The sequence below is a fragment of the Penicillium samsonianum genome, assembly GCF_028829775.1.
Source record: "Penicillium samsonianum strain IBT 33392 chromosome Unknown utg000002l_segment0_segment0, whole genome shotgun sequence".
NCBI classification, from domain to species: domain Eukaryota; kingdom Fungi; phylum Ascomycota; class Eurotiomycetes; order Eurotiales; family Aspergillaceae; genus Penicillium; species Penicillium samsonianum.
Genome location: NW_026643260.1, coordinates 289,706 through 304,047, shown reverse-complemented (window position 1 = coordinate 304,047; position 14,342 = coordinate 289,706). Strand labels below are relative to the sequence as shown.

Sequence of the window (14,342 nt, the reverse complement as noted above, 5' to 3'; positions counted from 1 at the left end):
CTGCGTCTGGTACTTTTCTCAGATTAAGATTAAGCCTGTTGGGATGTGTTTGGCTCCAATAATGGGTGAGCTTCGGCCGCATCCGGCGTTCATTACTTTCCTCGATAAGCAAAGTCCCAGCTTTGTTGGAAAGTACAAGAGATCCCGGAAGGCTAATGAACGCCAGAACTTGGATCAACCAATCAATGAGCTGGTGTGGGCTTGGACCCCCAGTTTTGGGATCCACTCGGTGTAACTTAGCGTCGACTTAGCGTGTCGTGGCACATGGCTAGGCACGGTTTGGCCGAGTATCTCCCCGCGTTGTGCCGCTTGGCTTAGGTTACATTGTAACCCTGTCGGCTTGGCTATACCATCTGGCCAATCACAGTAAGGAATGGTTGATAACCGAGGTGAGATAACTGATATCCTTTGATATCTCGCACATGGCCTCAGACCCAATCACAGAACTCAACCACCTGCTCGATGGCAAAAATGCGGGGCCTCCACTGATTAGGCTCAAGGTGAAATTGCCACTATTTCCCCCCTGGAGTGGTGAGACATGGTGTGATTGGCCCCATGTGATGTTGCCATCAATTACCCGACTCTTTTACAAACTGCTTCAGCGCATTGGCAGCCTCTTGGGCCGTCGGTGTCCGGGGATCCTATAAACCTCATGACTATCGAGTTGACTAACTACCTGTTGTATTGTTGGGACCGATTGGTCTCCCCCGTTGGTCTCACGCGATTAGGCCTCCTGATTGCCCTTCCCACTTCCTTCCACCACTTCCTTCCAGTTCATACAATACATTGTCTGATATTCCAGGGATAATCATTATCGCATGTCTCTCTCACCACCGTGCACTGGTGGTATCCGCATCAGCAATCGCTTGAGTCGTCCGAATATCCAGTTTGCCATCCGTCAGAACGCTCGTGTTTGTTGTGAACGGCGACCACCGGCCAATCTCACCACATCCACGCCCATCGGTGGGATGCTAGGAAGTCGTATGGTGGAGTGATACTCGCACTCGAACTCGAACTTCACGGGTGATTCCTGGACCATTGGGAGGTTCACCAATGTCCCCGGCTCCTTGCTCACTTTCACTTTGGCACGCTCAAACTCATTTACCCCAGGTTTGGCAGATATGTTCACCGCTTCGCGTCGCATGTTGCCACATTCAGACAACCTTGCCCACTTGCTCTGCATTGACCACTTCATCCTTGCATATTCTATTGACCGTCTGATTGGACGATAACATCACATATGGTGGTTGGAATGTCTCTTGAACTGCGAGTAGCTAACTTTGCTTGGGCTGCCTCGTTTTGAGTGTATATTCATCCGATCGCGTGACTACACATGCTTGCATTATTGTATTGTCAGATTATATTCAAATTCATGCAGGCTCGGGGGATACTAAACTTGAAGGGAGCGTGAACAAGGTTGTGTTCAGTAAGTCCCGGTAAAGCCTGCCTGCTAACCCCTCTTTTTCACGTCTTTTCAAGTTTCCCCATTGCCGACGACACCGCAATTTATACCACACGATACATATAAGGCGCAAAATCCCTCCGAAATTCAAAATTCCTCCAGATGGCATGGAAGTGACTACCGCGGAATATCTCTCCGCCCCACACTCCGTCACGGCGACTCGATCTTCAGGTCATTAGACGAACCGAACATAGGTGCATCCGAGATGATCGAATCATATGGATAAAACACCTGATATTGCAAAGTTTTGTACGGAATAGATCAAATTGAGCTGACCGGTGTAAAAGAAGGTAATTCCATAGACACTGTCCTTCACTTGCGATGTACATCAATCTATCAAGATCTACATATTGTTATTCTTTTTTCGATGTAATCCATCTCAATATCTCCTCCCGAGCCTCCATTCTCAATCCTTCATCGAAGTTCTCAAAGCCAACAATGATCGAGCCGATCAACCCCCACCGTCGATGCTAAACTCGAAGGTGCGGCCATCGCCCGACATGTCTGCAAAACAAACGAGCAAGCTCCCCTCAACACTCTCATCAGCTCCTATAACTATTTCCACCCCATCCTTGGTGCTTCTACTTCACCGAGGAATGATCCGAGGGGCCTCGTGGCGGCTGGCCGACTGGCTGATCATCTCACATTGTCTCCTACAGGCTCGCTCCATCGTGACATCCCCGAGAAAACCGCTCTTACCCAGCACAATGGCCAGATACCACCTCAAATTACACCGACACACATTTACAAGGAAACAATATTGGAAGTAAGTCAGATCGGTCTGATCAAGATCCCAGCCGCGAATCCGATACCAGTTCGCCCCGATGGCCCCTTCCAAATATTATTTGAAGCTAGATTGAGCTCACCAATATTATCAAGATCCTCACCAGTCCCACCCTATAGATTCCACCGATCACTACGGCAGAGGGCTTCCTACAAGGATCCCCAAGGCCTCTCCCCCGATCGCACCTTAGTTCGCACCGAAGGTCCCTTCCAAATATTCTTGCAGGTCGGCCTAGCTTCCTTCTAAAAGGACCGTGATAGTGTCAGTGCGGTGTAGGACATGGTGTTGGTCGAATCGACCCAGGTTCCTTTCAAGAAGTGCAAGTCCGTCCGTGCGACTTGAGGTGGGATTGGGGTAGGGATTTTGGTCAGGTTGATCTTATTTTCCTCTGAGAAGCTTTCCTTGCCAGGGACTGTTGGTGCGACCTGGCAGGAATTCAGTTATATCCATCTGGATTCCTTCCGAGAATTTTTGCACCGGCGTATCAGTGCGATCGGGGAGGGATTTAGACGACGGTCTTGGTCGGAAGATCTTGTGTCCAATCCCACCCCAATACCAATAGCTTTGGCGTGAATAAGTTCTTAAAAACCAGATCAACCTGACCCATCCCGGCCCAGATTTCATGCCGATCGCACCGACAAGTCCTTCCGAGACCTCTTGAAGGGAAACATATCCATCTGACCGAGATTTGGGTCCTGATTCTCTTCGAGATCGGACCGACAGCCCTGGTACTAGGTTAAGATTCCTTTATGACTTCATTTCATCCCAAATCGCTCCGATAGACCCTCATGAGGGGGCGATTCTTAGAGGGAATGCAGATAAATCTCCCAGGCCCAATTCCATCCAAGATCGTCTCGGCGGGCCCCTCAGAAGTTCTTATGAATCCGGATCAATCTGATCAAGAGTCCCACCCAACCCAGTTCAATGCTAGATCGCCGACAATTCTGACATGGAGACTTCTTGCCAAAGTGCTAGATCAGGCTGACTAAGATCTTCGCCTCAATCTCAGGTCTGGCACAGAGAGCTTCTCAGAAGGAATTCAGATCAACCTGATCAATCAGCTCGCATCGACTGCCTTGGCAGAACTTCTTAGAAGGAACCCGGATCAATCCGAGTAAGACCACTCGGCCAGGGCCGATCTTACCCAAGATCGCACCCACAATTCTGGTATGGAGATTTCATAGACGGAAGCCATATCAATCTGGCCATCCCTAGCCTGATTCCACCCGGATCGGTCCGACGGACACTTGCACTTCTTACTAGAAACCCTGATCAATCGCACAAAATATTGCACCGACCGGCCCTAGCAAGGACAGCCTCTTAGAAATCCAGAAGAATGTGATCTTCATTCTGGTTCTGACCACTCACCCCCCGATCGCACCAATCGGTCTACACAAGGCGCATTTCTAGGATGGGAACCGGATATATCTAACAAAATCGCTGATTCCTCTCATCCATCAGTTAGGCGAAATTATATTTAGATCTAGGCATACAGATCATCAGTCCACCGACGGATCATGGACCTACTGGTCTATTGCACGTGAAATTGTCTCCGATAAGCGCTATTGCCCGGTTCTGTCCGCTATATTCTTGTTCTGGCAGCAGCATATATCGCAACACCTCGATCATACCTAGTTCAGCCTGTGCTCGTCTGATGTAAAAATCCCCATTCGTAAAGCTATCATCACACTAGAATTGTTCGATCATACCGACCCGACGAGAATCTCACCCCTCTCTTACCTCGAGTCGACCATGAGTGGTATGTTCGTGTGTACATATATTTCTACCAGGAGCGCACGATCAATCTAGCCACCCAGTTCGTATGTTCGATTTTACTCTAAGAGAACGACTATCTGTGGTCCGATGAACGTTACATAATAATAAAAGTTAGGGAGAACGTCAACAAATGGATTGAATACTAAAAGGAAGGTGGAAGTTCCTATGAACCCGAAATATAAATCTGAAATCTCAAGTATCATGATGCAATACAATCTTTCGACCCCTTTTCGGTTGGCCCGCTGTCGGTTGACGCCTTTTTTTTTCGATTGAGGCTCTTTTTCGCTTGCGAGGTCCACCATGTTAAATGGCTAATGCATGGGTAATGAATTACGTCTTTAACGTTGTCATTGTGGCGATACCATGTCTCGATAATGCCCATATCAAGTTCATCTACTTTGACTCCGAGAACGCGAAAAGGTTCAAGCACCTCCGTAGGTGCCTTTCGCCGCACATATTTCAATTGCACCACTCTGTCAATAAAATCCCGAGTGATTTTCCTGCTGAATCCGAAGGTGTGATCAACCCGCCTTAGTCGCGAGAATCCTTTCAGACGTTGTGGCAATAGAAGGAGGGGCTGACAATCGAGTCGAGATTCCATGAAAATGACGGATTCAATGTACTGCAGGGCAATTCGATTGTCATTGCCACCATAGACTGGTGTATTGTGCCAATTCTTCCCATCCCTTGGTATCATGGCGAAAGTCTTCATCTGGAAAAACAATGGCTTCCCTAACAAGCTGAACCATTTACATGTCCTGGTCACAAATTTCCAGTCTTGAAGATGGCGGATTTGACTTTGACTGATATATCTCCATCGCCAGGGCCAATTATGCAAAGTGGGACGTGTGAACCGGTGGTCGACAGTCCACTCTTCGTGTAGCAGCTTTTGCAAAGACAGTGGCCTCTCTTCCATAGATATTGCACGTTTCCCCCGAGACTTCAGACGTGTTATCACACAATGCTGTAAACAGAAGGGGGGTTTGGTGCTTGCAAGAACATACTCTATGATCATTCGGAGTAGTTCGTAAGGGAGTTGATCCATTTTGACACTGAGTGATAAACGAATCGAGTTTTTCGGGATTTCGTGAGGAGGTCAGAGGTCGAGCCTATATAAACACATTAAGCACGTGTCATATGGATGTAATGACATCTGAGTTTCCGAAAGAGCCAATCGGTGATTCGAGGTGTTCATGAATCCTTCACACCGACCTACATTGTACAGTATAGTTTTATACGCAAGATGCCGATCTTTGTTGGTCAACGTGAGCAAACCCAATCTTGTCCCAGCAACGAGCCATCATGACCACGCAGGCACATCGCCGTCGCCATGACACGAGAGTTGGGATGAGAAAGTTTCATGCGAGAATGATTTACCTCGATATGACGCATTATCATGCTCTCATTTGAGAAGTTCGGTTATACTGCTAACATCAAGCAGGAGCCTAGGATGGTTAACATCGTAGATGCTAAAATAGTCTAGCATCCGAGCGATTTAAGGTGAAGTTGAGTGACATGCCACATTATTTAATGTTTACCACATGCAAGCCTGGCTGTACGTTGAGTCTTACTTTCCGACAGTCAGAGCGATAGGGACAGATATGAGGGGTTTCCTAGGGACCGTGACAGCTTACAGGTTTTTTCACCTCAAGCAGACTCGCCGATATTAGAGCAATCAAGAGGTAAAAATCAAACCACTGAGTTCATCCAGTGAGATATCCCAACTCCATGTTACGTTTGCCGAGAGAGGCACAGTTATTCCCCGGGAAAAGCACCTTTGACTCTTGTCATCAGTGGAAAATGGCTAAACATACAACATACGCCCCTTGCGTCAGTCAAGTTGACTGAATTTGTTAGCCGGAGCATTCTTTATCCGATGTGCATTCCTCCCGGCGGATTGTACTCTCCCAGCACAGTGGTGGCATCTTCGTGACCATGCCCCCTGCGCGTGCAAGATGACCTGCATGGTGTGCATGGGGAGGATAGCTCTCTCTGCATTATCACCGCATGACCAGTGCCCCGGCTGATCTGCCGCTTTGGGTTGCGGCTATGCTTTCTCCACTGCACCTCAGCTGTTGGCAGGACATACAGAATGCCAAAACCGAAAGTGTAGCGGAATTTAACCGGAGAGACACGCGCTCGTGTTTTTCGAGTTATGAAATATGAAACCTGTCCATCTAGATTTGTTCTGAGGATCAACAGTGGGGAAAACTAGCATTCTATATATATCCCTTGGTTGCCCACTCGACATGCGGATTGTGAGGCAAGGGCGAAGCGCATCAAAATGATTTCTCTCGAGTTCAAAGAAGGATCATAATGCCTTCCATCCTGAAACTGATCTTGTTGTCTGCTTTGCCTCTAGTCTGGGCTGTTCCGGCGCAAACGAAAGCAGCCACAGCCAACCCAACTGTTATCATCTCCAGGCCCGAAGCCACTGTCGTTGGCTCCACGGGTCTCAACAAGATCGATAAATTCAATGCCATCCCGTTCGCACTGCCTCCCACTGGCTCCTTTCGGTTGAGACCACCTCAACCAATCCAAACATCCCTCGGAACTATCCATGCTACTTCCGCTGCGAAGTCCTGCCCGCAATTCCTGTTCAGTACCGACAAAAAGGACCTCCCTAGCTCCATAATCGCGAAGCTCATCAACATCCCGATCTTCCAGGAGATCACCAATGCTGGCGAGGACTGTTTGACTCTCGATATACGTCGTCCGTCCGGAACTCAGGCACACGCAAAGCTACCAGTGCTGGTCTGGATCTTTGGTGGTGGATTTGAACAAGGTGCCACCACAAGCTATGATGGATCAAGCTTTGTGACAAGCTCTGTAAAATTAGGTATGCCAATCATCTTTGTGGCCATGAACTACCGTCTCGGTGGGTTCGGGTTTTTGCCGGGCGCAGAGATCTTGAAGGATGGCTCCGCCAATCTCGGACTTATGGACCAGCGTCTTGCTTTGCAATGGGTCGCAGACAACATCGCTGCATTTGGAGGCGATCCGTCCAAGGTCACTATCTGGGGTGAGTCTGCTGGCGCCATCTCAGTGTTTGATCAGATGGCTATGTATGATGGTGACAATATATACAATGGTGCGCCGCTTTTCCGCAGTGCCATCATGAACTCCGGCAGCATTGCGCCTGTGCATCCCGTTGACGGCAGGAAAGGTCAGGCTATATATGATACTGTTGTTAAAAACGCTGGTTGCAGTGGTGCCAGTGACACCCTTGCATGTCTACGCGGGCTGGATTACACCAAGTTTCTGAATGCTGCCAACTCAGTCCCAGGCATTTTGGGTTACAATTCTGTCGCCGAGTCATATCTGCCTCGTCCGGATGGCACGATCTTAACCCAATCACCAGACCAACTAGTCGTCCAAGGCAAATATGCCGCGGTGCCATTCATCGTCGGCGACCAAGAAGATGAAGGAACTATATTTGCTCTATATCAGAACAATTTGACGACAACCGATCACATCGTGGACTATCTACAGAATCTGTTTTTCTTCGATGCATCGCGACAGCAGCTTACAGATTTCGTCGCCACCTACCAAGATATCAAAGAAGACGGCTCCCCCTTCCGCACGGGATCTCTTTACAACTGGTATCCACAATATAAACGACTGGCGGCCATCCTAGGCGATATATCTTTCACCCTCACACGCCGGGTGTTCCTAAACCACGCCCAGAAAGCGAAACCAGATGTTCCCTCCTGGTCCTATCTTTCAACCTATGACCATGGCCTTCCCTTCCTAGGAACCTTCCACGGATCCGATATTGTGCAGGTGTTCTATGGGATCTTGCCAAACTACGGATCCCAATCCCTACACTCATACTACTTGTCATTTGTGTATGAGCAGGACCCCAATGCTAAGGCTGGAAATTATATGGATTGGCCACAATGGGGTAACAACCAGTCGCTGATGAACTTTGCCATCGACCGTTCTTCCCTCTTGCCGGATGACTTTCGTCAAGATAGCTATGACCAGATCATGGCGGATCCTGCTGCGTTCTATATTTGAGTGGAAATGCAAGTTTAGATAATCAGGAGCCTGACGAATTACGTTTATACGAATTACATGTCACGATAAATAGCTTAGCTAGAACCATGCTCTGGAATTTGGTCTGCAGCGTTGTACTCATAAAGGGTCGGTAGTTATCAATGATATTCGCAAATTTGAGGCATGAATTCATCTCCAAGCAGAATCTGCCATCGGAAATAACCCTTATTTCATTTCCAGCTCGCCGTCACAGTGGCTGTAGTTCCCGAACACCCAGTTGGCACCGTATACGATCGGTTAGGATCGCTTTCCCACGTCACAGCTGAAGATCCTGTCGTCATCTTGAGGAATTTATACTGGAAGGTTGTTCCGACCGGGAGTGTGATAGTAGTCTGCCACAAGGGATTGGAAGAAGTGTAGCTGCTTGCAGACAGTGCGATGGCTTTACTCGTGTCCCAGGTGCCAAGCTGGCTGATTGACCCTGAGACGTAGATATCCTGGCCATATGCAGTAGTCACAAGCTCCTTGAATAGAACCGGCAGGGCAGTGGCTTGGGTGCAGCCCGCCTCCGTAGTGGTTGTCGTAGTGGTTGGAGTCACTGTGGTGGCTGTGGTACTAGGAACGGATGAGCCACATAGCCCAATGTTGCTCACGGATGATGCGAGAATAAGCACCCGTGGCAATCCGGACGCCATTGGCACCGCGATGTTACCGCTGGAATCCACTGTTATAGATGTGCAGGTGTACATCTCCACCAGCTTGGCGCCGGATGAATACCCACTCCCACTTAAAGACAATGTATAGGAGGATCCGGATGACCCGGCGTTGGAAAGGACCGTTATGACTGGCGAGCTGCCCGATCCCTTCTTCATAGCTAATGTATGGCTGTCTTGATAGAAGGGAATATTCTGATAACCTGTCAGTCTGTTTCACTAGCACGGCTTTTAAAATACGTACCTTGGTCGTGATGTAGCTGGAGTCTGCGGCGACGGCCGCTTTGCGGATCTTGTTCGTAGTCGCAATATATTGATATAACTCTGCTGTGGTAGAGTATCCCGACAGCCAGATAGCTTCGCGGTTGGCTGGATCACTTCCACCACTATAGTGTTGTTCCTGGCCGGAATATACAATGGGAATACCATCTGACAAAAACAGAAATGAGAGCACATTCTTGGCCTGCGAGTAGTCGCTTGTGTAGCTATGACGGACAGTTAGACAGTGTCGAGTATTCCTGAGAAACCTCGAATTTCTCACCTTGGGAAACGTGGGTTGTCGTGATTCTCGATGAAATTGCCGAGTAGGGTTGAATCAGCACAATCAGATGCCACAGTGCCAATCATGTTATACAAATCGCTAATGCTGCCGCTAGAAGACTGGAACGCACGTAGCAGTGGGTAATAGCTGGACAGTTAGTTTTTCAATGGGAAACCGGATGGCAGTGATCTCACATGGGATAATTCAAGACACCGTCCATGTAGCTTTGATAGTCGCAGGTGTAGGCTGGATCTCCATCAAAGACCTCCCCGACACTATAAACGCCTGCGGCGTCATTGAAGCCAGGCCAGAAAGACTTCTGGACATGCTTCACGGTATCGACGCGCAACCCATCAACTGACAATGTTAGATCAGCTTTTAACCTAAACCATTAGACTTACTGGAGTACTTAGACACCAAATCAGCAATCCAATTGTTCCAGAGGGCCTGCACTGAGGTCTGGGTTGTGTCAAGATCTGGCAGCGACACAATGGTGTCGCCAAGCCAACAATTCTCAACATTGGACTGGTCATTGTAGTTACTGATCAAACAATAGGGGTGGAAGTAGGAGGAAGAGTTGAAGGGAGGTGAAAACACTGTAATCCACAGTATTCCCAGCTCCAGCGTAGCCCTATAGGCGTGTTAGAAAAGTTCCATCCAATTGTTCAAGATAACACACCATATGGTTAGCCACGACGTCAACCATGAGATACATGCCTCGAGCGTGCAGTGCTTTCGACAGTGCCAAGAGGTCATCGGACGTGCCGTGGTTTGGATTTACATTGTATCTAGTGAAGTTTGTGAGCAGAATCCCAGCATTAACCGTTCAATAATCTTACATATCTTGCTGCCAGTACCCGTGGTAGGATGTGCCGTCGCCAGTGTTCTGCGAGAGCTGTTTTGTCACTGGAGTAATCCAAATAGCAGTAAAGCCCATTCCCTGGATATAATCTAACTGGTAGTCAAGTCAGTATATGGATTTTGAATGGAGGATTGGATGCATACTTGGTTGATGATACCCTGCCAACTGCCACCGCAATAAATCTGATACGTGTTATTAGTGTATGCATTGAGAACCCAGGACAGAAGAACCGCGCATACTCTGTCGTTAACATTACAGTTAGCAGTGACTGAATTGTCACTGCGTCCGAAGCGATCTGTCAACAGGAAATAGATCGACTGACTGCGCCATTCCGCGGGAGTCAGGCCTATAACCATCTGCCAGAGTAGTATGGTTACTGTGAATATAAGTTTCTTCATTTTTGCGGCCGTGAATAGAGCGGGACTTGATATGTTGGCGAGGTTTGGATTTTAGTCAAACCAAAGGGGGCAGCAGTCGGGCCTGATTTATAGGTTTGAATTGCATGCTGCGCATTATAGTCATGTAATCCAAGATATGACAAGATGGACTTTTGTTCACGGAAATATACACTCATATAAGCCTTTGCCTATTTCCAACCCAATCGGTTAAATAAACAACACGTAAAAGGCCCAAATCAGTTGAAGTCTGCCCCGCTGGGCCGAGATGTCGAGTCAACACACCGATTGGAGACCGGATAATTGTTTGGCAAAGCAGGCAGCCGCGAAGCTGCAGGATTCTAGCGATGCTAGGCCGCGCACCAGGCCTGAAGTGGTTCATCTCTCCGGAACTTAGCCCATCTGCGGGATTGTTTATGGTTCCACATCTTCAGAACACCATTGAAGACAAGAAATGTCGCATCAAACTCACGTGTAAAGCATTTCTCACCAAAGCGCTAGTTCTGAGGCAGGTCTAGCGTGTTGTTGACGGGGATAATCCAACCAGCTGATTGGTGGACATCAGCCACCACCCCAGATTATGCCGTGAAGATGACAGGGGGCGGAGATTCAACGGGATCAAATATCGGAGATGAAAACCCGGCAACTGTTTTGAGGTAATGAATGCTTGATTTGAATGAGGTCGATCTAAGCGATTGGGATAGAGATCAACGATCGGAAAATAAGACCTCGCATGTGTCTCGGGAGATATTCGATTCGCCTGCTGAAGAGAGTAGTGATAGACCTGATAGTTGCAGAATCGGGAACGAAGCTCTTGACTAGCACTGTAATTAAATTCTAAGCTAACGGTGATGCAGCAGGAAAATGACGATCTTTTCCCAACAGCATTTATCCGGGTTTCCCGGAGCTCATTTTCCTCTGCAATAGTGTGATATCATGCAATGCAATACCATGCAATGTTCATGCAAGCCCCACGCAAGTGCATCAATTTGGCTTGCAGTCGCGACCGAATGGACTTTCAAGCGGATTAAATCCCTTTACCTCCACCCGCTATAAAAAGGACGTTCGGCCCCCACGATGGTCTTAACCCAACTCACCTTCTGACCCCATGATGGCTCCTCGTTTTTGGACTGCGCTTTGGGCGCTCACTCTTGGCCACGCTGTTGTGGCCGCGCCACAGATATTATTGGCCCCTCGTGCGACAGGTAGCTTAGATACCTGGTTGGCGTCTGAGACTGCGGTGGCAAGACAGGGTATCTTGGATAACATCGGATCAGCGGGTGCCAATGCTGCGAATGCAAAGCCGGGCATTGTAGTCGCCAGCTCGAGTACCTCTGACCCTAACTGTAAGCTATCCCACAGCTATTTATTGAACTGAAAACTAACTGGACCCACAGACTATTATACTTGGACTCGTGACTCGGCCCTGGTGTTCAAAACTTTGGTTGATATGTTCAAGAACGGCGACAGCGCATTGTTGGATGTTATTGAAGAATATATCAGTGCGCAGGCCTATATCCAGACTGTATCAAATCCATCTGGAGGTCTTTCCGGTGGCGGTGGATTGGGAGAGCCCAAGTTCAACGCCGATGAGACAGCTTTCACTGGCTCTTGGGGTCGCCCTCAGCGTGACGGACCAGCCTTGCGGGCCACTGCATTGATTTCGTTTGGCCAATGGCTTATCGTATGAATTTCAAAACTGTTACCTTTTGCATTGCTAACCCACTTTAGGATAACGGGTACACCACCTACGCGGCCAATATTGTCTGGCCCGTCGTGCGCAACGATCTCTCCTATGTTGCCCAGTACTGGAATCAGACCGGATTTGGTTAGTATACCTCAGACTCTAATTGTGCACACTCCTAATACCCTACAGATCTCTGGGAAGAAGTTTCTGGCTCATCGTTCTTTACCATCGCGGCTCAACACCGCGCCTTGGTAGAGGGAAGCACGTTCGCGAGCCAAGTTGGCTCCTCGTGTTCGTACTGTGACTCTCAGGCTCCGCAAGCCTTGTGCTTCCTACAGTCTTTCTGGACTGGATCTTACATTCTGGCCAACTTTGGTGGTGGCCGCTCTGGCAAAGACGCCAACACCCTGCTTGGCAGCATTCAAACTTTCGACCCGGAGGCAGGATGCGATGATACCACATTCCAACCTTGCTCAGCTCGAGCACTCGCAAATCACAAAGTTGTGACTGATTCATTCCGATCTATCTACACTGTCAACTCTGGTATTGCTGCGGGCAAGGCTGTTTCTGTTGGTCGATACCCAGAGGACTCATACTACAATGGTAACCCTTGGTACCTGTGCACTTTGGCTGCAGCTGAGCAGTTGTATGATGCTATATACACGTGGAACCGTATCGGTTCTTTGACAATCACTTCTGTCTCTTTGAGCTTCTTCAAGGATCTGTACAGCTCTGCTGCAACCGGCACCTACTCCTCGTCCAGTGCTACGTACTCCTCCATTGTGAGTGCTGTCAAGACATATGCGGATGGATATGTTAGCATTGTGGTATGTTGCACTTTACTCTCGATTGTTGACTACCCCGATTAACAAATATCTTAGGAACAATACGCTGCGTCCAGTGGCTCCTTGTCTGAGCAATTCTCCAAGTCAGATGGCTCTCAACTCTCCGCTCGTGACCTGACTTGGTCCTACGCAGCTCTGCTTACTGCCAACGAACGTCGAAATGCTATAGTCCCTGCACCATGGGGTGAGACATCTGCCAGCAGTGTCCCTGGGCAATGTCAATATACTTCGGCTATTGGTACTTTCAGCAGTGCGACAAACACCGCCTGGCCTACCACTTTGACTAGTGGATCAGGCGGTGGAACTACCACCAAGACAACTACCACTACGACCACGAAGACCACCTCGACAACAACGTCATGCACCACTCCGACCGCCGTTGCAGTGACATTCAACGTGATCGCCACTACTGTATATGGCCAGAACATCAAGCTTGCTGGGTCTATCTCTCAGCTTGGCTCCTGGTCCCCAAGCAGTGCGATTGCGCTGAGCGCTTCCTCATACACTACGAGCAACCCTCTGTGGTTTGTGACTGTGACACTTCCAGTGGGTACTAGCTTCACCTACAAGTTCATCCGAGTGGAGAGTGATGGAACCGTTACGTGGGAGAGTGACCCGAACCTGTCGTACACTGTTCCCGCCACGTGCGGTACCACAGCTGTCACGGTTAGTAATACCTGGAGGTGATAATGTCCAGGGAATGGATCCAAGGCAGTTGGAACTAGAAGTTTCACTTTTTTAGCTTCTCGCTGCTTTGGCAGAGTTTTAGACTCCTCCGTTGCAGATCGTGTTGTGGTCGTTCTATCGCACTAGAATAGCAGCATGACAATGAAGATTTATTTGAGTATTACCTTTACGACTATAAGTATTGCGTGAATTGTGTTCCCTCTGCGATCTATTCTGCCGTCGGCAGACGGTATTTGGGCCGGCGTTCTCATTGACCAGTGTTGGACCGAAGAAGCGTACGAGGATAGAGCTAATACTATTGTTGAAACTTTGGAGGGTCTGGAAAAGGTTCTTCCTATCGATTCATGGATTTAACAGTATGCTTGGGTGATATTTTGCTGTGATATTTTGGAGTGTCTTCATTTTCCTTTTTGATGCCGTTTTTTAAATCTTTCTTCAATCCTCTACAAACTAATTCACATGCATCTGGCTTATTCAGAGCTAGTCTAGCGCAGAGCCAATAATAAGCAAGTCGGCAATGATTCCTGCTTAGCCCTCGGCTGCCCCTGAACCTGTCGTGAGAGTGGTTGGCTGCGAGCCAAATGGCCATTA

General features: G+C 48.5%; 4 protein-coding genes across 4 annotated transcripts; 2 read left to right on the top strand and 2 right to left on the bottom strand.

Moving 5' to 3' along the window:
• Window positions 1-898: 898 nt before the first annotated feature.
• On the bottom strand, window positions 899-1,144 carry N7471_001971 (uncharacterized protein; the record flags this gene model as incomplete). The annotated part of the gene is made up of 1 exon (XM_057274691.1): window positions 899-1,144. One exon carries the CDS (start codon window positions 1,142-1,144, stop codon window positions 899-901), a length of 246 nt encoding a protein of 81 aa, XP_057139329.1.
• A 5,194-nt stretch (window positions 1,145-6,338) lies between these two features.
• N7471_001970 (putative extracellular lipase) lies at window positions 6,339-8,042 on the top strand (the record flags this gene model as incomplete). Its single annotated transcript, XM_057274690.1, has 1 exon — window positions 6,339-8,042. One exon carries the CDS (start codon window positions 6,339-6,341, stop codon window positions 8,040-8,042), a length of 1,704 nt encoding a protein of 567 aa, XP_057139328.1.
• A 61-nt stretch (window positions 8,043-8,103) lies between these two features.
• On the bottom strand, window positions 8,104-10,753 carry N7471_001969 (putative alpha-amylase). The gene is made up of 9 exons (XM_057274689.1): window positions 10,377-10,753; window positions 10,281-10,319; window positions 10,115-10,230; window positions 9,953-10,063; window positions 9,677-9,906; window positions 9,470-9,632; window positions 9,276-9,422; window positions 8,979-9,219; window positions 8,104-8,929 (listed from the first exon to the last, which is right to left on the bottom strand). Exons 1-9 carry the CDS (start codon window positions 10,533-10,535, stop codon window positions 8,252-8,254), a joined length of 1,884 nt encoding a protein of 627 aa, XP_057139327.1. The 5' UTR covers window positions 10,536-10,753; the 3' UTR covers window positions 8,104-8,251.
• Window positions 10,754-11,595: 842 nt separating this feature from the next.
• N7471_001968 (putative glucan 1,4-alpha-glucosidase) lies at window positions 11,596-14,315 on the top strand. Its single transcript, XM_057274688.1, has 5 exons — window positions 11,596-11,878; window positions 11,930-12,216; window positions 12,264-12,360; window positions 12,409-13,046; window positions 13,101-14,315. The coding sequence occupies exons 1-5, from the start codon at window positions 11,641-11,643 to the stop codon at window positions 13,749-13,751; spliced, it is 1,911 nt and encodes a 636-aa protein (XP_057139326.1). The 5' UTR covers window positions 11,596-11,640; the 3' UTR covers window positions 13,752-14,315.
• The last annotated feature ends 27 nt before the right edge of the window (window positions 14,316-14,342 follow it).